Below are 18,126 nucleotides of genomic sequence, written 5' to 3'. Positions count from 1 at the left end.
TTGTCTCATAGCATTCAACCGGAAACAAAAGTCTGGGTCCGGAAAATACTTAGACTGAGTTCTTTTTATTTTTTAATCACACTCCAACCATTGTGGTGGCTGAACTGTGATGGCCTCGCCGCCTGCTACCTGACTGTCCCAAATTATAACCTATTCCCTATAGTGCACTACCATTGGATAACCAATAGAGCTCAGGTCAAAAGTAGTGCACTATGCAGGAAATAGGGTGTCATTTGGGACTTAGCCCTGGGCTTCCACTGACCTTTATTATGCAATCAAACAGCTAATCTTGCAGGTGGAATGAAATCTCCCACTAGACACGGATTTAGTAGATTGCCCACCAGTGTGTTAATAGGGCTTTTTCTCTCTCAGAACTAACACCCTGTCCAATGTTACACAGGCTAGCTACCAGCTAGCGCAACAAATGGTATTAAAGATGATTGCGTATGGTTTTTATGTGTCTGCGGTGGTACATAGTCTGGTTTTGTGTGAGGGGCAAGGACAAGGTCAACAAAGACAAGTGTAGAGGTTATTTTTCAGGTAATTGATATTACCTTGGACCAAGCTGTGGAATGTTCTGGCTGTCAACAAAATTCTAATGCCCTTTAAAGGGGCAATCTGCTGTTAAATTTTTTTCCCAAAAGTTATGAAGCCCCTTTAAGTCCTACTTGTTTTACAAGGCAGATGGAAAGACTGACTGTAGTGGGAAAATAACTGGTGTGTGATTATATATCTAGAGTGAACACCTGACACTCTATTTCTCATAAATATCAATATGATTGGGAATCCTGACAAAGATGACGTAACACATCACATGACCAGCTACTTTCACATACAGCCCATGTCCCACTCCCACAGGAAGACTTATATTATGGTCCTAGCTAAAGCACCAATCATAGGATGACCCACATCCCCCGCTGAAACCATAGGAACCAAGGAAACATTTTAGAATAAGACAATATTAGATCCAGTAAAACGCATTGACTAACAAGTTGTAAACAATTGTTCAGCAAATCCTTAACACATGCCTAATAACCACCTGTTAATGAAAGTTACTAGAGTTAGTGCAGTAAAAAGGCATTGAGCTGATGCATACCCCAAAATGTTTGTAGAGGTGCTGACTAACGGAGGGTAAACTGTTTAGAAATTAGAGGTCGACCGATTTCAAGTTTTCATAACAATCGGTAATCGGCATCAGATTGCATTGCAATCCACAAGGAGACTGCGTGGCAGGCTGACCACCTGTTATGCGAGTGCAGCAAGGAGCCAAGGTAAGTTGCTAGCTAGCATTAAACTTATTTTATAAAAAACAATCAATCTTAACATAATCACTAGTTAACTACACATGGTTGATGATATTACTAGTTTAACTAGCTTGTCCTGCGTTGCATATAATCATTGTGGTGACTGTTAATTTATCATTGAATCACAGCCTTCTTCAACTTCGCCAAACAGGTGATGATTTAACAAAAGTGCATTCACAAAAAAGCACAATCGTTGCACCAATGTACCTAACCATAAACATCAACGCGTTTATTCAAATCAATACACAAGTATATATTTTTAAACCTGCATATTTAGTTAAAATAAATTAATGTTAGCAGGCAATATTAACTAGGGAAATGTGTCACTTCTCTTGCATTCAGTTTGGGCTGCCTGGCTCATTGTGAACTATGTGAAAACCATTTCTTCCTAACAAAGACCGCAATTAATTTGCCAGAATTTTACGTAATTATGACATAACATTGAAGGTTGTGCAATGTAACAGCAATATTTAGACTTAGGGTTGCCACCCATTCGATAAAATACGTAACGGTTCCGTATTTCACTGAAAGAATAAACGTTTTGTTTTCGAAATGATAGTTTCCGGATTTGACATATTAATGACCTAAGGATCGTATTTCTGCGTGTTTATTATGTTATATTTAAATCTATGACTTTATATTTGATATAGCAGTCTGACTGAGCGGTGGTAGGCAGCAGCAGGCTCGTAAGCATTCATTCAAACAGCACAACTCCTGAGATTAGGTTGGCAATACTATAGTGCCTATAAGAACATCCAATAGTCAAAGGTATATGAAATACAAATGGTTCAGAGAGAAATAGTCCTATAATTCCTATAATTACTAAAACCTAAATCTTCTTAACTGGGAATATTGAAGACTCATGTTAAAAGAAACCATCAGCTTTCATATGTTCTCATGTTCTGAGCAAGGAATTTAAACGTTAGCTTTTTTACATGGCACATATTGCACTTTTACTTTCTCCTCCAATAATGTGTTTTTGCATTATTTAAACCAAGTTGAACATGTTTCATTATTTACTTGAGGCTAAATTGATTTTATTTCTGTATTATATTAAGTTAAAATAAAAGTGTTCATTCAGTATTGTTGGAATTGTCATTATTACAAAGATGTATATAAAAATCGACTGATTAATTGGTATCGTCTTTTTTTGGTCCTCCAATAATCAGTATCGTTATCGGGATTGAAAAATCATAATCTGTCGACCTCTAATAGAAATGTATATTATGTTCATAATAATTGAATGGGTAAAACTAACCAATGTTTAGGCAACGCTGTGCCTTCTTCAGGGTATAAACGTTGGTTAGGTTTACCCATTAAAGTGTGCAACTTTGTTTCCTTATTTTTATACATTATAACACATGTTATCAGAACCACTGCACACTGACTGGTTGGTAACTTACTAGAGTAAACCAGCTTGAAGCCCTCTCCGGTGGACTCCGGGTCAGAGTAGAACTCCAGCCACAGCTGGTTTGAGGTACTAATGAGGGTTAGACCCAGCATGGATGAGCCTGTGAATGCCCCTAGGACATGGGCCATGCTGTCTTTACCATCATAGATCTGCAGAGAGAAGAGTACCCTTTAGTTCAGTTCTGTTCATTGCAAAGTATGACTTTGTTTTCATGAATGTGTATATGTCATTGTAATGTCAAGTGTGTAAAGTATTGCCTTTTCAGTCTGATTATTATCACTGTCTAATAGAGAATGTACCTGATTACAGGTGCTAATGGTTTATGACAGGAGAGTGTAGGTCCTTGTTAAAGATGACCATTCTGAACTCAATGAGAACTGCTCTTGAGGCAACATGTTGTTAAAATTCAGTTGGATTCCAGGCTACTGTATCCAGCATAATGCCATTGATGAGATTAAGAATCCACGCCACTATTTATCTGGTGCAGACAAGGCTTATTACCATGGACAGAATCCACATGCTTAAGTGTCATTGACCATCACAGGAGTACTATACACACACACACACACACACACACACACACACACACACACACACACACACACACACACACACACACACACACACACACACACACACACACACACACACACACACACACACACACACACACACACACACACACACACACACACACACACACACACACACACACACACACACACACACACACACACACACACACACACACACAGAGACAGAGACAGAGACAGAGACCAGTCAGTACCTTGAGAATGTCCCCCTGTGCCAGATGGAAGGTCCTGGCAGAGATGTTGATTCCCTTCCCAGCCTGCACCTGGATGCTGTAGATGCACTCATGGTTGTTCTCGTAGTTCATTGGGTAGTTCGGCGACAACATAATCCCCTCATTGTTTATGACAGATGAGCCGCACTCGGCTACAGGATGGAAGACAGAAGTAGAGAGAACAAAACAACACCATTGGAAAGTGCATGTGACAACGACGGTCTATCGTCAGGGGAATATAAATGTCAAACTTTTTCATTTGACATGACATTTTACATACACATAATGTTCAGTTCATATACAGTATAACAGCACATTTGATCACATGTATTTACATACAGTACTAGTTCACCACTATGGACATATCCTGGATGTAAATCACATAAAACATGAATCGTCGATTTCTTGTTCTGATTCCTGCCTCGCATTTTGTGCCTGGATACCAAAGATGTAAACTATCTAGAGGGCTCAGAAGTTAATCTGGAATTGGAACTGACAGAAAAGACTTCCTGGGTTATTATTATTATTCATGTCGCTGCTCAGAGCTCAACTACAAGGCCTGGGATCGGGGCCCTGGACCCTGACACTGAACAATAACCATCAAATTCAGAGTTAATGGAACAAAACCCCGTAAAAGCAGATGTATTGCTACCCATCATGCATTTTGCAGAGGGGAGCTTTGTCGGGTGGTGCATAAAGCAGCAGCCAGGGTGATTTATTTAATGCCTCATGCGCCGTTTCACTCACAGCCCATAGATGTTATGACGATATTACTAGTATCATATTTTGAATAAATCACAACAGTTATCGCATCCATTAAAACAATTACCTTTACACTCTCTCTCTCTCTCGCCATATCTCCAAGAAACCCGTGTCAGGAACCATGTGAATTTTTGTGTTCGAGACAAGAACTCCCTCCCCTTAAATTACCCTTCTTCATCACTCTTACCCCACTGTGTGTGTGTGTGTGTGTGTGTGTGTCAGGGTGGTGGGGGGCACATCAGGGGAGAGAAAAAAACACTTTTTTGAGTAAGGAGCTTTTGACCCCCCGAGGTTCAACTTCAGTCCAAATCTCTCAGTGTAAATTAAATACATCACATTAAAACTGACTGACTGCTCTTAAGAGCAGGACCATGGCACGACTTTGAGTGTGTCCTAAAAGTACTAGTCACACACATTGTTGGCAGTGAACCCCAGACACTCAGGAAGTGCCTTGTGATATTGTCAGAGCTGCACATCTACAGTCTCAGCCAGGGGAAGGATGCTGCTCCGACGGCACTGAGGAGGGAGCAGCATCTTGGATGTGACTCTGACTCTCCCTGCACTTGGTGTCTGAAGTCATTTCCGTCTGCTGCCGACAGTCTCCTCTCCCCTGAGCCAGGTCCCTGGTCGGGTCTGATCCACGCGGTGTGATACAGTGTGATAGGCAACTTGAAGACAGCCCTCTTTTTTAACAGCCCTGTGCCGTGAGGCGGAGGACTCAGAGACAGGGGAGGCAGGGGGAAGAGGACGAGAAGAGGAAGAGGGCCAGGGGTTAGATTATCTTAAAAACCCATCCTTGCATTACTGCTCAGACAAAAGAGGGGTCAGGGACGAGGTGGCTTTAAGAAGCAGGGATCTGACAGTACATGAGTAGGAGGGGTGCTGGATTAGGGTTATAGCATGCTTGTGTGTGTGTTGACATACGCTTGTGAGTGAGTGAGTGTGCACATCTGCGCATCTGTGTGTGCAGTGTTATGCGATAGCTGCAAAGCCCCATTGCTATTTGAGGAGTCGCGAAGGGTGGTAGAAATCAGTGCATCAGAGAAGAAGGAACAGCTTTTATCAGGGCCTCCCAGGAAGAGAAGCAGCATATTTGGCAGTGGCTAATGGGGATCGACAATAAATACAAATACAGCCAACCAGGTAACATTATACTGTAGGTTTCAATCAGCCCCCACAGCCAGCCAGGTAACATTACACTGTAGGTGTCAATCAGCCCCCCACAGCCAGCCAGGTAACATTACACTGTAGGTTTTAATCAGGGCCCCACAGCCAGCCAGGTAACAGTATACTGTAGGTTTTAATCAGGGCACAACAGCCAGCCAGGTAACATTATACTGTAGGTGTCAATCAGCCCCCAGACCCAGCCAGGTAACATTATACTGTAGGTTTTAATCAGTGCACCACAGCCAACCAGGTAACATTACACTGTAGGCTTTTATCAATGTCTTATTGTTGTTGCATTGTCGAGACGTAAGCATTTCGTTGGATGGTATATACCATGTGTTTCCCGTACATACGACTAATACAACTTGAAAATCTAGGTGGGAATGAGGTGTGTTTACTTATTAACAGCCATCATTACTATAAATCAAATCTAATCAAATGTTATTTGTCACATACACATGGTTAGCAGATGTTAATACAAATGTAGCGGAATGCTTGTCCTTCTAGTTCCGACTGTGCAGTAATATCTAACAAGTAATCTCACAATTTCCCAACAACGACCTTATACACACAAGTGTAAAGGACTGAATAAGAATATGTATGTACGGCTGTGGATGTGCGAGGGCCGAACGGCATAGGCAAGATGCAGTAGATGGTATAGAGTACAGTATATAAATATGAGATGAGTAGTGTAGGGTCTGTAAACATTTTATAAAGTGGTATAGTTTAAAGTGACTAGTGATACATTTATTACATCCATTTTTTCATGATTAAAGTGGCTAGAGATTTGAGTCAGTATGTTGGCAGCAGCCACTCAATGTTAGTGATGTCTGTTTAACAGTCTGATGGCCTTGAGATAGAAGCTGTTTTTCAGTCTCTCGGTCCCAGTTTTGATGCACCTGTACTGACCTCGCTTTCTGGATGATAGCGGGGTGAACAGGCAGTGGCTTGGGTGTTTGTTGTCCTTGATTATATTTTTGACATCGGGTGCTGTAGGTGTCCTGGAGGGCAGGTAGTTTGCCCCCGGTGATACGTTGTGCAGACCTCACTACCCTCTGGAGAGCCTTACGGTTGTGGGCGGAGCAGCTGCCGTACCAGGCGGTGATACAGCCTGACAGGATGCATCTCGATTGTGCATCTATTAAAGTTTGTGAGTGTTTTTGGTGACAAGCCAAATTCCTTCAGCCTCCTGAGGTTGAAGAGGCGCTGTTGTGCCTTCTTCACCACGCTGTCTGTGTGGGTGGACCATTTCAGTTTGTCTGTGATGTGTACGCCAAGGAACTTAAAACTTTCCACCTTCCCCACTACTGTCCTGTCGATGTGGAGGTGCTCCCTCTGCTGTTTCCTGAAGTCCATGATCATCTCCTTTGTTTTGTTGACGTTGAGTGAGAGGTTATTTTCCTGACACCACACTCCGAGTGCCCTCACTTTCTCCCTGTAGGCAGTCTCATCGTTGTTGGTAATGAAGCCTACCACTGTAGTGTGGTAGCTATATGGAACATGTTTGTGACAGAGCGCACATGCACACACAGAGACACACACACCACATTGCATGACACATGAGACAAGATGATGAAATAGAGCACTTCCATTAAAACGAGTGCCTACTGCACAACCACCAATAATCGGTTAGAATGGTAATCCTGCGTGTTCAGCTTTCTATTAGAGTGGATCAATGATCTGGTGCAAGCAGGCAAGATCATTTCATATTTGTCCTATTGTTACTGTGCTAGTGGGGTGTGTTTGTGCTTGTGTGTGTGGCCTGTGGCCTATGTATGTGTGTATGTGTGGGGGATCCTTCTTGTTCATTTTCAGGTGATAACCTGCCTGAAATGGTTCTGAGGAAGTAGCTAATAATAGGTCCTGTCTGAGAGGAGGTGGTTTCCTTTGGCCAGCTACTCTGTGCCTTGTAAAGAAATTAGATAGAACCCAACCGTACAGCTGGTCTGGAATAAAGACTGGAGTTATTTCTTTACGTCATTTATTGACATACAAAAGATGTGTCCTGAATCCTGACTGAAGCTATTTCTCTTGTCCATTCAAGTATTAGTGTGTTGCTATGAGAGAAAGGAACCAGCCACAGTACACACAAAAAGACACAGGTCAGTCATCATCAGGTGTGACTGTAGTTACATCCTTCTTATATCCCATGGACTTACAGGTATAATGGACATTTTGGCCAAAACAAAACAATCAACATCAATCATCCAGAATGTTTTTTGGGACATTTGATCTAAATCCTATAATTTCAGATTGTCATGTTCTGACCTTAGTTCCTTTTTTATGTCTTTATTTTAGTTGGTCAGGGTGTGAGTTGTGGTGGGCATTCTGTTGTTTTTCTATGTTTTGTTCTGTTGTTATATTTCTATGTGTTTGGCCTAGTATGGTTCTCAATCAGAGGCAGGTGTCAGTCGTTGTCTCTGATTGGGAGCCATATTTAGGTAGCCTGTTTTCTATTGTGTTTTGTGGGTGGTTATTTTCTGTGTCTGTGTGTTCCACATGGAACTGGTTCGGTTTTTGTTATTTCACGTTGTTATTTTGTATTTTTCAGCGTTCTATTAAAAGAATCATGAACACGTACCACGCTGCGCATTGGTCCTCCGATCCTTCCTACTACTCCTCGTCAGAGGAAGAAGAAGACCGTTACACAGATGACATTACAAGCCATGGGCATACACAAAATAATTGCATCCACGTCTACCAAAATGGAAACAGTTCATTCTGGAAACAACCTGTTAATTGTTTAACACGGTTTATACTAAACTAATTGCTTGGCTCTCAGCATTAAGGAGATGGATTGGGGGTAAGGCCCTGCTAGCTTCCTGTCCAGGTGGTTGTAACAATGTGCGCTGAGAGTTGGGAAGTTCAGGGAGAGAGTGTTTTAATAAATAAATTAAACATAATACAAGACACATGAACAACGTACAGACAGGAAACAGAAACAATGAGGACCCAAAGGGAGTGACACATATAGGGCAGGTAAATCAAGGAAGTGATGGTTTTCCAGGTGAGCGATGACGCGCAGGTGCGTGTAACGATGATGACAGGTGCACGCCATAACGAGCAGCCTGGTGACCTAGAGCCCGGAGTGGAAGCACACGTGACAGTGGTGTACTTGAACATCAAGCTGCTTAGCAATACAGAAACAGGACATAGGCTCCTGCCTTACGGACCGTTTTGGCTTAGACAAGACTACTTACATCCTAGTGTGTAAAACCCAACCCCTGTAGCTTGCACAGAGAGCCTGGTCCCTTAGTAATACAAATCTGAGGCAACACCATGGGTTATGAAGGATTTCAGCCCTGACAATGAAGGGAACTAGTGCTCCTGTAAACAAGGAAACAAATACATTAGAAAATGTGAGTAAGGTGGGGAAACAAATCCATTGTAAATGCAGCAGCGAGTGACACAGGCGAAACGTTCCCGAAATTGCTTTATGATGGAATATGAACTTGTGAGCCGAGGGGAAACAAAAGAGAGGTGGAAAGGAATCTGCAATGCAGTGCAGTTTAGGTCAAAAGCAAAAATTACTCAGACAGATAATCAGATAAACGGAATTCTCAAGTGCAATTCCAATTATTTACATACAGCCACCTGTTCTCACTTCAGAGAGGGAGAGAGGGTGTTTGTGTGTGTATGCATGCATGAGTGTTTGCCTACGTGTCTGTCGGTTGGTGTGAATAGGCTTTATATTATCACAAACACACAGGAAACAAAAACCCAATCTGCTCACAAATCCTCCCACCTGATACAGTATGTTTGTTCAAAGACTACAAAAGCTTTACAGGATCCCAAAACAACAATGGATTCAAGTTGTTTTTGACTTTTTCTACTTTGGCTTGACACTGTAAATGGATAGACAACACCAACAAAGCTTTAGGCTACTTTACCGACACTCCTGTGTACAGAAATCACAATTGGAGATCTACACAGTACATATATCACTCTTCCTCGCCTCTCCTAAAGGCAGCCCCCCGCACCTCTCTGATTCAGGGGTTGAGTTAAATGCGGAAGACACATTTCAGTTGAAGGCATTCAACTGGGGTGGCAAGCAGCCTAGTGGTTAGAGCGTTGGACTAATAACTGAAAGGTTGCAAGATCAAATCCCTGAGCTGACAAGGTAAAAATCTGTTGTTCTGCCCCTTAATAAGGCAGGTAACCCACTGTTCCGAGGCCATTATTGAAAATAAAAATATGTTCTTAACTGACTTGCCTAGTTCTATAAAGGTAAAATAAATAAATGCAGTTGTACATATGACTGGGTATATTCCTTTCCAAAATTCCCACAGTTTGACTCCTTGATGTTGCATTAAAGCAGGATTAAACCGGAGCAACACTTTTTTTGCCTAATGTTAATCAATGAAAATCCTCTGTTATCCATTTACTCCCAAATTAAAATCCAACTGCTTAATACTGAGAGAGTGAGTGAGAGGGAGAAAGAGAGCGAGGCACAGCCTAGCTGACGTCATCAGAGCAAAATACTTAAGCTCTATCTCCCCCCGGACTGGGCTTGATGGAATATCAAACAGTAAAACATATTGCCATTTACAATAATAACGAAGGGAGGAACTCCTTGCCTTCATGCAATCTGACCTGATTACACTGATTACACTGTTGAGTGCCATGCTTTTACTGCATCATTGTTCAAAGATAAAATGGGCAGAGACTGGGAGGGGAGGGGCATGGACTGGGAGGAGGGAGGAGCATGGACTGGGAAGGAGGGAGGAGCATGGACTGGGAGGAAGCAGGAGCATGGACTGGGAAGGAGGGAGGAGCATGGACTGGGAAGGAGGGAGGAGCATGGACTGGGAAGGAGGGAGGAGCATGGACTGGGAGGAAGAAGGGGCATGGACTGGGAAGGAGGGAGGAGCATGGACTGGGAAGGAGGGAGGAGCATGGACTGGGAGGAAGCAGGAGCATGGACTGGGAGGAGGGAGGAGCATGGACTGGGAAGGATGGACTGGGAGGAAGAGGGGCATGGATGGACTGGGAAGGAGGGAGGAGCATGGACTGGGAAGGAGGGAGGAGCATGGACTGGGAATGAGGGAGGAGCATGGACTGGGAAGGAGGGAGGAGCATGGACTGGGAAGGAGGGAGGAGCATGGACTGGGAGGAGGGAGGAGCATGGACTGGGAGGAGGGAGGAGCATGGACTGGGAGAAGTGAGGAGCATGGACTGGAAGGAGCATGTGCATACTGCAAATCCAGAGCATGTTGGTGGACTGAGTTAAAATGCTCTGCCCCTTAAAAACATCCTGTAAAAATGTCACGCTTACGTGCTCGGCTAGGCTCATATATGGTGGGCCAAGCCAGCAAAGCTGCATGTGTGTGTATGTGTGTGTTCTAATTAAAAAGGCTATGTGTCGCTGAACTTGAACCTCACCATTCATGGCCTCATCTATAGATCTGCCCCTGGGTCTCTATGCCCATTCAGTTCACTCAACCCTATCAGTCATATCTTGTATCTCCCTGTACATCACCAACCCCCTGGAGTCTCTCCACAGCGACCACCCTGGAAGACTCTCTACTCTACTCCACACATGCTGCTTCCCAAATACCACCCTATTCTTTCTTTAGTGCACCAGGGCCCATAAGTAGTGCACTATAGGGATAATACGGTGTGATTTGGGACACCGTCTGTGTATTAACTTCCCCTTCCTCTTTTATCATCTGGGAGTGTCAAGAGAAGATAAGGGGACAGTCCCATTGTGGCAAACACACCATGTGTCCAAAAGAATAACAGGAGGGAGCAAATTGAAGGGGAGGATCATGGGAGATATGAGTAGAGTGTCACTGCTGGCGCCATCGCCTCTAAAGATAAGGTGCGTCATGTTCATGTTATTTTTCATTTTTTGCTCTTCACCGTTTACTCGCACAAACACACACACACGCACGCATGCACACACATGTACAGTGTAGTGCATGTACCTAAGGTCTGAAATGCAGATAGTCATCTTTTGCCATTTGGTGGAAGTGAAATTAATTGGGCACTGGGATGCATGAGAGAGAGAGAGAGAGAGAGAGAGACAGAGAGACAGAGAGACAGAGACAGAGAGAGAGAGACAGAGAGAGACACAGAGAGAGAGAGAGAGACAGGGAATGAAAGATGGAAGGAGGGAGGGATATGCTCTGTTGGAGCATACAGACGATGATAAAGCGATGCCATTAAGAGATGGAGTGTGGAGGATCCTCTTTAAGCCATCACCACACTGCAGGCAACTCAGCAGTTAAGGTACTGTCTCTCTCTCTGCTCTTTGGCTTTAGACAGGGAAACAAACTACTAGGTCTGTTCTGGCTCTTCATCCCAGCAGCTGGATACCATGCACCTGTCGCTGCACTGATCCCCGAGACAGAAGTGTCCAAAACTATCAGATTTCATTAGTGGATTTCAACAAACATTGTGTTCTAAGTATAAATGCTTTTATTTACCTTCCCATGGACTACAGTTGAAAACTAGCCAGCTGGCACATTACCAAAAATGTTGATTGATATATATTGTCCCTAACAAATAAATGCAATAAATGAAATTATAGGTACTGTCTCTCTCTCTGCTCTTTGGCTTTAGACAGGGAAACAAACCACTAGGTCGGTTCAGGCTCTTCATCCCAGCAGCTGGATACCATGCACCTGTCGCTGCACTGATCCCAAAAATTGAATTGGGTCTGTTGATTGATATACATTGTCCCTAACAAATAAATGCAATAAATAAAATGATATTTTATAGCCACACCACCGTGCACCTGGCAACCTGGTTAGCGTGCACTGTACCCAGCCTGCCACAGGAGTCGCTATTGTGTGATGAGACAAGGATATCCCTACGGGCCAAGCCCTACCTAACCCAGATGACGCTAGGCCAATTGTGCGTTGCCCCACAGACCTCCCGGTCGCTGCCGGCTGCGCCAGAGCCTGGGCTCGAACCCAGGGTCTCTGGCACTAGACCACTGTGCCACCCGGGAGGCCCTGTACTTAACATGGTGGGAAACATAGTATTGTGACTACTGGTGTCTCTGTATTCCAGGAACAGAAAGAGGGAACACCTTTAGACTTAATCTAATGGAAGGGGAAATGTATTCAGCACCCTCAGAGATGTGCTAACGCATATTAACCAGTTGATGGAACAGACACGATCCATAGCACAGTGAATCATTGGCTGCGTCTCAAAAGCTACCCTTTTCCCTATGCAGTGCAATACTTTTCACCACGGCTCATAGGGCTCTGGTCAAAAGTAGTGCAACTATGTAGGGAATATGGTGGCTTTTGGAACAGAGCCACAGTCATAGAATAAACTGCAGGGAGGGATGTCCCCTGCCGGTGAAAAAGAACCCCAGCAATGTATCCAAATTCAGACCCAATTCAGACCCAATTCACAGTCAAAATATTGTTTTAATATCTATGCTAATGATTATGTTCATCTCTGTGTGGGTTATTATATGGGGCATTTGGTACAACAACAGAACAATGAGCTGAGTATTCTGAAACCAACCATTGGCCATTTGAGGCTGCTGCTGTTCTCTCCAATATATTCCTCCTGCTTTTATAGAAAGCAATCAATCCTTTGACTTCTTTAGGAAGAGAAAGGAAGTGTGAGATGGATGCCTTTATATTAATAATTGATAATACTCACTGTACAATCATTGGATCATGAGATGTATGTGTGTGTGTGTGTGTGTGTGTGTGTGTCATAATAAACTGTGTTTATTGAGTCAGAACTAAGATAATGAGATACCAATCTGCCTCAGAGCAATGTTTATCAAAATTGTGTCTCTTCACCCACGACGAAAATGTGAATATCCAATAGCTAGTAAAGATGAAATGTTTCATATTGCATTTCGATAGGAGAGGCTTCACAGTAGGAATCAATAGCACCCATGCTGTCACAGCACTGAGATTTCAAAGCACACCGGGGATAAAGAGAAACTACAAATATAACCAGTTGAAATATCTGGTTTGTGACAAATATGCGGCGGCCATTTTGATTTGAGAATATTGGTGTCTACACTATACCCCATGTGGAATGCTGATGGGACAAACTGTCACAGTTTGTCAAAATGTGTAGATCTATTATTAAAATCTATATCTCCTCAGGCCTTTCTCTCTTTGCTTATCACATACAGGTAACTGCAAAAATAATGGTGTCACATCCCTCCAATAGAGTTCCAGACAGTTGTAGAATCTATGCCAAGGCGCATTGAAGCTGTTCTGGCGGATTGTGATGGCCCATCGCCCTACTTTATATTGTAGTTTCCTTTATTTTGGAAGTTACCTGTACATAACACCCTTAGGGCGAATGCACAATTATCTCAATCTAATAAAACAGCATTATTCTTTCCTCTCTATCCACAAAACACACAAGTCCCTTCTTTCTCTTATCTGTGGTGTTGTCAAGACAAAGGTTTCTCTAATGAGTCCCAGAATGGCTCTCTCGTTAGTTTGTTTGTTTTGGAGCCGTACGCTAGCAGTGAAAAAAAAATATATCCTCATTATAAACACAGAGAATGCCACCAAAGTGGCTCCCTATTCCCAATATAGAGCCCCATAGGGCTCTGGTCAAAACTAGAGCACTATAAAGGGAATAGGGTGCATTTGGGACTCAGGCTTTAGGGCTCTATTGCTTTATTCCAAAGGACCTGCATCCTTCCATTCACCAGTAGTCTATTGTTGTTGTCTGTGTTCTAAGACTTATACTCAATGCCATTATCGGAACCGATGGGTGCGTCAAACCAACCATTTGGGACGCAGTCCATTTCTTAAATGTTTATTTTATGTCTGTCAGAGGGCTCATCAATTCCTCTAAAAATACATTCCTGGAAATATGATCACATTAATAAATCTTCTTCAGGCTAGGGTCTATTTTTCTCCACTTCCTGTCTGACTGGTGTGCCCTAAGTAAACTGCCTGTTACTCAGGCCCAGAAGCCAGGATATGCATGTACTTGGTACCATTGGATAGGAAACACTTTGACGTGTGTAGAAATGTTAAAATTATGTATGAGAGTAAAACACAATTGATATTGTAGGTGAAAATCCAAAGAAAAACCAACCGGAAAAAAAATCTTTGATCACCCATGCTCTTCCAATAGGGTCATATCCAAATCCAGCTCACAGATAGGAATTGCTATGGCTTCCACTAGATGTCAACAGTCTTTGTTCAAAGGTTTCAGGCTTGTTTCTTCCCAAAAGAGGAAGAATTTAGAGTTTTAGTACTGGGAATCAGTTGGAAATCAGTCTGTGCGTGCGACGAAGAGGACACGCACCTGCTTATTTTGCTTTTCTATTCAACATACTTCTTTCTATATGAAATATTATAGTTTAATTACATTTTAGGGTACCTGAGGATTGAATAGAAATGTATTTTGACTTGTTTTATCAAAGTTTAGCGTTAGCTTTTTAGATTCCTTTCTCTGCATGTTGAACGTGTGGATTACTCAAATCGATGGCGCCAACTAAACAGACTTTTTGGGATATAAAGAAAGATTTTATCTAACAAAACGATCATGCATGGTGTAGCTGGGACCCTTTGGATTGCAATATCAGATGACAATTTTCAAAAAGTAAGTGAATATTTAATCTCTATTTGTGATTTTATGAAGCCTGTGCTGGTTGAAAAATATTTTGATGTGGGGCGCCGTCCTCAAACATGGCATGCTCAAACATCGCATTGAATGCTTTCGCTGTAAAGCCTATTGTAATTCAGACAATGCAGTTAGATGAACAAGACTTTAAGCTTTTAACCAATATAAGACACTTGTATGTACCTAAATTATGAATATCCATAATTTTTATGATTATTTATTTGAATTGTGCGTCCTCCAATTTCACCGGAAGTTGTCTGAGCGGCCTTTCAGGTTATGTCAAAATAGGACTCGTTTTTACTGTGGGTATAAATACTTTTGTACCTGTTTCCTCCAGCATCTTCACAAGGTCCTTTGCTGTTGTTCTGGGATTGATTTGCACTTTTCGTACCGAAGTACGTTCATCCATAGGAGACAGAACACATCTCCTTCCTGAGCGGTATGACGTCTGCGTCGTCCCATGGTGTTTATACTTGTGTACTATTGCTTGTACAGATGAACGTGGTACCTTCAGGCATTCGGATATTGCTCCCAAGGATGAACCAGACTTGTGGAGGTCTTCAATTTTTTTCTGAGGACTTGGCTGATTTCTTTGGATTTTCCCATGATGTCAAGCAAAGAGGCAATGAGTTTGAAGGTTGGCCTTGAAATACATTCACAAGTGCACCTTCAATTGACAAAATGATGTCAATTAGCCTATCAGAAGCTTCTAAAGCCATTACATAATTTTCTGGAATTGTCCAAGCTGTTTAAAGGCACAGTCAACTTAGTGTATGTAAACTTATGACCCACTGGAATTGTGATACAGTGAATTATAAGTGAAATAATCTGTCTGTAAACAATTGTTGGAAAGATTACTTGTGTCATGCACAAAGTAGATGTCCTAACCGACTTGCCAAAACTATAGTTTGTTAACAAGAAATGTGTGTAGTGGTTGAAAATCTAATTTTAATGACTCCAATCTAAGTGTATGTAAACTTCTGACTTCAACTGTAAACGTATTACACATCCACCAACCTAGCCTATAACAGTGATGCACCGATTTTTGTTGCCACCCATTCTAACAGGTGTCAGATGTTAGTGACAACAATGAACAAATGGAGCCACATTTTACGCTCTCGCCTTATACGAAAAGGGTGTGTAAATGTGCGATCACGTGACAGTTATGGCACCCTGTGGAAGGGGCATGGCATCCCTCAGAAATGCCACCTGCTGTGATGAATGTGCCTATAATAGACAGATTGGAAGCGGAAACACATTTTTACAGTCAGGAGAGATTCATCTCAAAGAATATCATTAAAAACTGAAGAGAGAAGGAAAGTACAGATGTCTGTCGATTCGGTAAAAGCATCCCAGTTGGATACAGATATGGGGTCTTAGTCTGAGTCAGTTTGCCACAGCAGGAAAATAATCCTGCAGCAACAGGAAATGTAAATGATTATGTGGATTATGTGCCGGAAAAGAGGAATCAAATTAAGATCCTACATATGTACATGTCTTAGAAAGGTGGTTTGATTTGTACTTTTTGATTATTCTTTTTTACACACAGTATAGATTGTAAGGTACAGTATATACGGTGCTGCCACGAGGAATTGGACGTTTATGAATGCATAGGGCATGGTGTACATATTTCTCTTTACAATTGAGTCATTTTGTTTTGGGGTGGATACAGAAATTGGTGTTTGCGATGGATGGCTGGGAAACTTGATGCTTGTGTTACTGCTTGACTGCCACATGATTCATACACTGTAGGTTTTTAATCCACATCCCACACTCCTTTAGCCTCCCAAAAAGCTTACATTGCCCACTGTATTGATGATAAAAGGCTAAACTTCCAGGATATAGACCATCCCAAAAAGTATTCTGTGCACAGATTCTCGTTTTTGTCACTGCCCACTGTGTACTCTACCCTTGAAGCGTATAGTATACCTGATGGCATTTTGAAAAATCATGCACAAAACACAAATTAGCGGCCTTGTTTTTCTAGTCACTCTCAAGATTACAGATCTGGCACCAATGAACACCATGAAAAATGAAACGACAGAAACAATGCAAGTAAACAAACGACACGCACACACAGCGTTGACAAATGCGTATCATTATTTTTTCAATTAATATGAAAAATTACTGGTGACCTTCCCAGCCCTGAATTATTTTATTTTTGGGCTACGTTGGAAAAATGTGAAAAGTTCTCCATTATTATAATTATGAATCTGTTTATGCCCGGCAGTTAGGGCCCGGACATTATACATGTGTGGGATAAATTCCAGGGGATAGTGTTTTATTCAGACAAGTCTGGGATTTGATGGATGTTTAGTGGTTGCTGGATTCCTTTAACTTGGCTCCGTGTGGCAGGATGCACGGAGAGATACAATCCAGGAACATCTCCACATGACAGCCTGAATTGTAAATCACTATTCTCCTGAAGCAGCTGGTGTCATACCAAGGAGGACGCCACGGTAAGTACTGTAGAAACAGGAAGAGGCAGGTTTGGTTGGGGAACAAGAGCGCTAAGTAACCTCGTCTGAGGAGGAGGAGACTGGGGAAATACCTGGGTTCAAATATATATATATTTTTTAATCAAATACTTTTGAATGATTGATTGAGCCTGCTTGGAGTGCCAGATGGGTGGAATGTGCACTTCTGGGATGATTCCATGGCTCAATTAAGTGGAGCTAAAATTCTTTAGAGAAAAATACCAACGAACCAAGGTCTGGGTACCCCACTGCATAGGTGGTGTAGCAGACTGGGGTTTGCTTGGTACATTGTGACAGTGAGATTCATAGCTCACTCCACAGTATCTCTATTAAACAGCATGCAGTCATGCTAGTCTCTTTGCATTAGCCTTGTTGACAACCCATCTGACCTCTCCCAGCTTGTTAATGATACACAGAGACACTCCCCTACAGGGACAGAGGACAAGGGGCAGATTGGGTTTGATGTAGACGGATCAAGAAAGCCAGACACAGACACAGGGCTCTATGTATCTATCTGTGTGCCTGCCTGTCTGTCCGCCTGACTGTCTGTCTCCGCGTGTTTCTTCAGGTTTACTGTGGCATATCTTAAACAGAGTACCCAACACCAAAGGTTCTTAAATGGTTCTTCCT

The 18,126-nt window shown here is 42.5% G+C and overlaps 1 protein-coding gene across 1 annotated transcript in view; it reads right to left on the bottom strand.

Moving 5' to 3' along the window:
• The window catches only part of LOC121841470 (CUB and sushi domain-containing protein 3-like), a 633,380-nt gene that overhangs the window by 222,669 nt on the left and 392,585 nt on the right, over nucleotides 1-18,126 (bottom strand). Inside the window, exons 22-23 of the mRNA XM_042310031.1 lie at nucleotides 3,503-3,672; nucleotides 2,708-2,864 (exon numbers count right to left, since the gene is read on the bottom strand). Coding sequence (XP_042165965.1) covers nucleotides 2,708-2,864; nucleotides 3,503-3,672 — 327 coding nt within the window. The remainder of the gene's footprint in view (nucleotides 1-2,707; nucleotides 2,865-3,502; nucleotides 3,673-18,126) is intronic.

This window comes from Oncorhynchus tshawytscha, linkage group LG31 (assembly GCF_018296145.1).
Source record: "Oncorhynchus tshawytscha isolate Ot180627B linkage group LG31, Otsh_v2.0, whole genome shotgun sequence".
NCBI classification, from domain to species: domain Eukaryota; kingdom Metazoa; phylum Chordata; class Actinopteri; order Salmoniformes; family Salmonidae; genus Oncorhynchus; species Oncorhynchus tshawytscha.
Note: the sequence above shows the minus strand (reverse complement) of the source record. Positions and strands in the feature narration are given on the sequence as shown.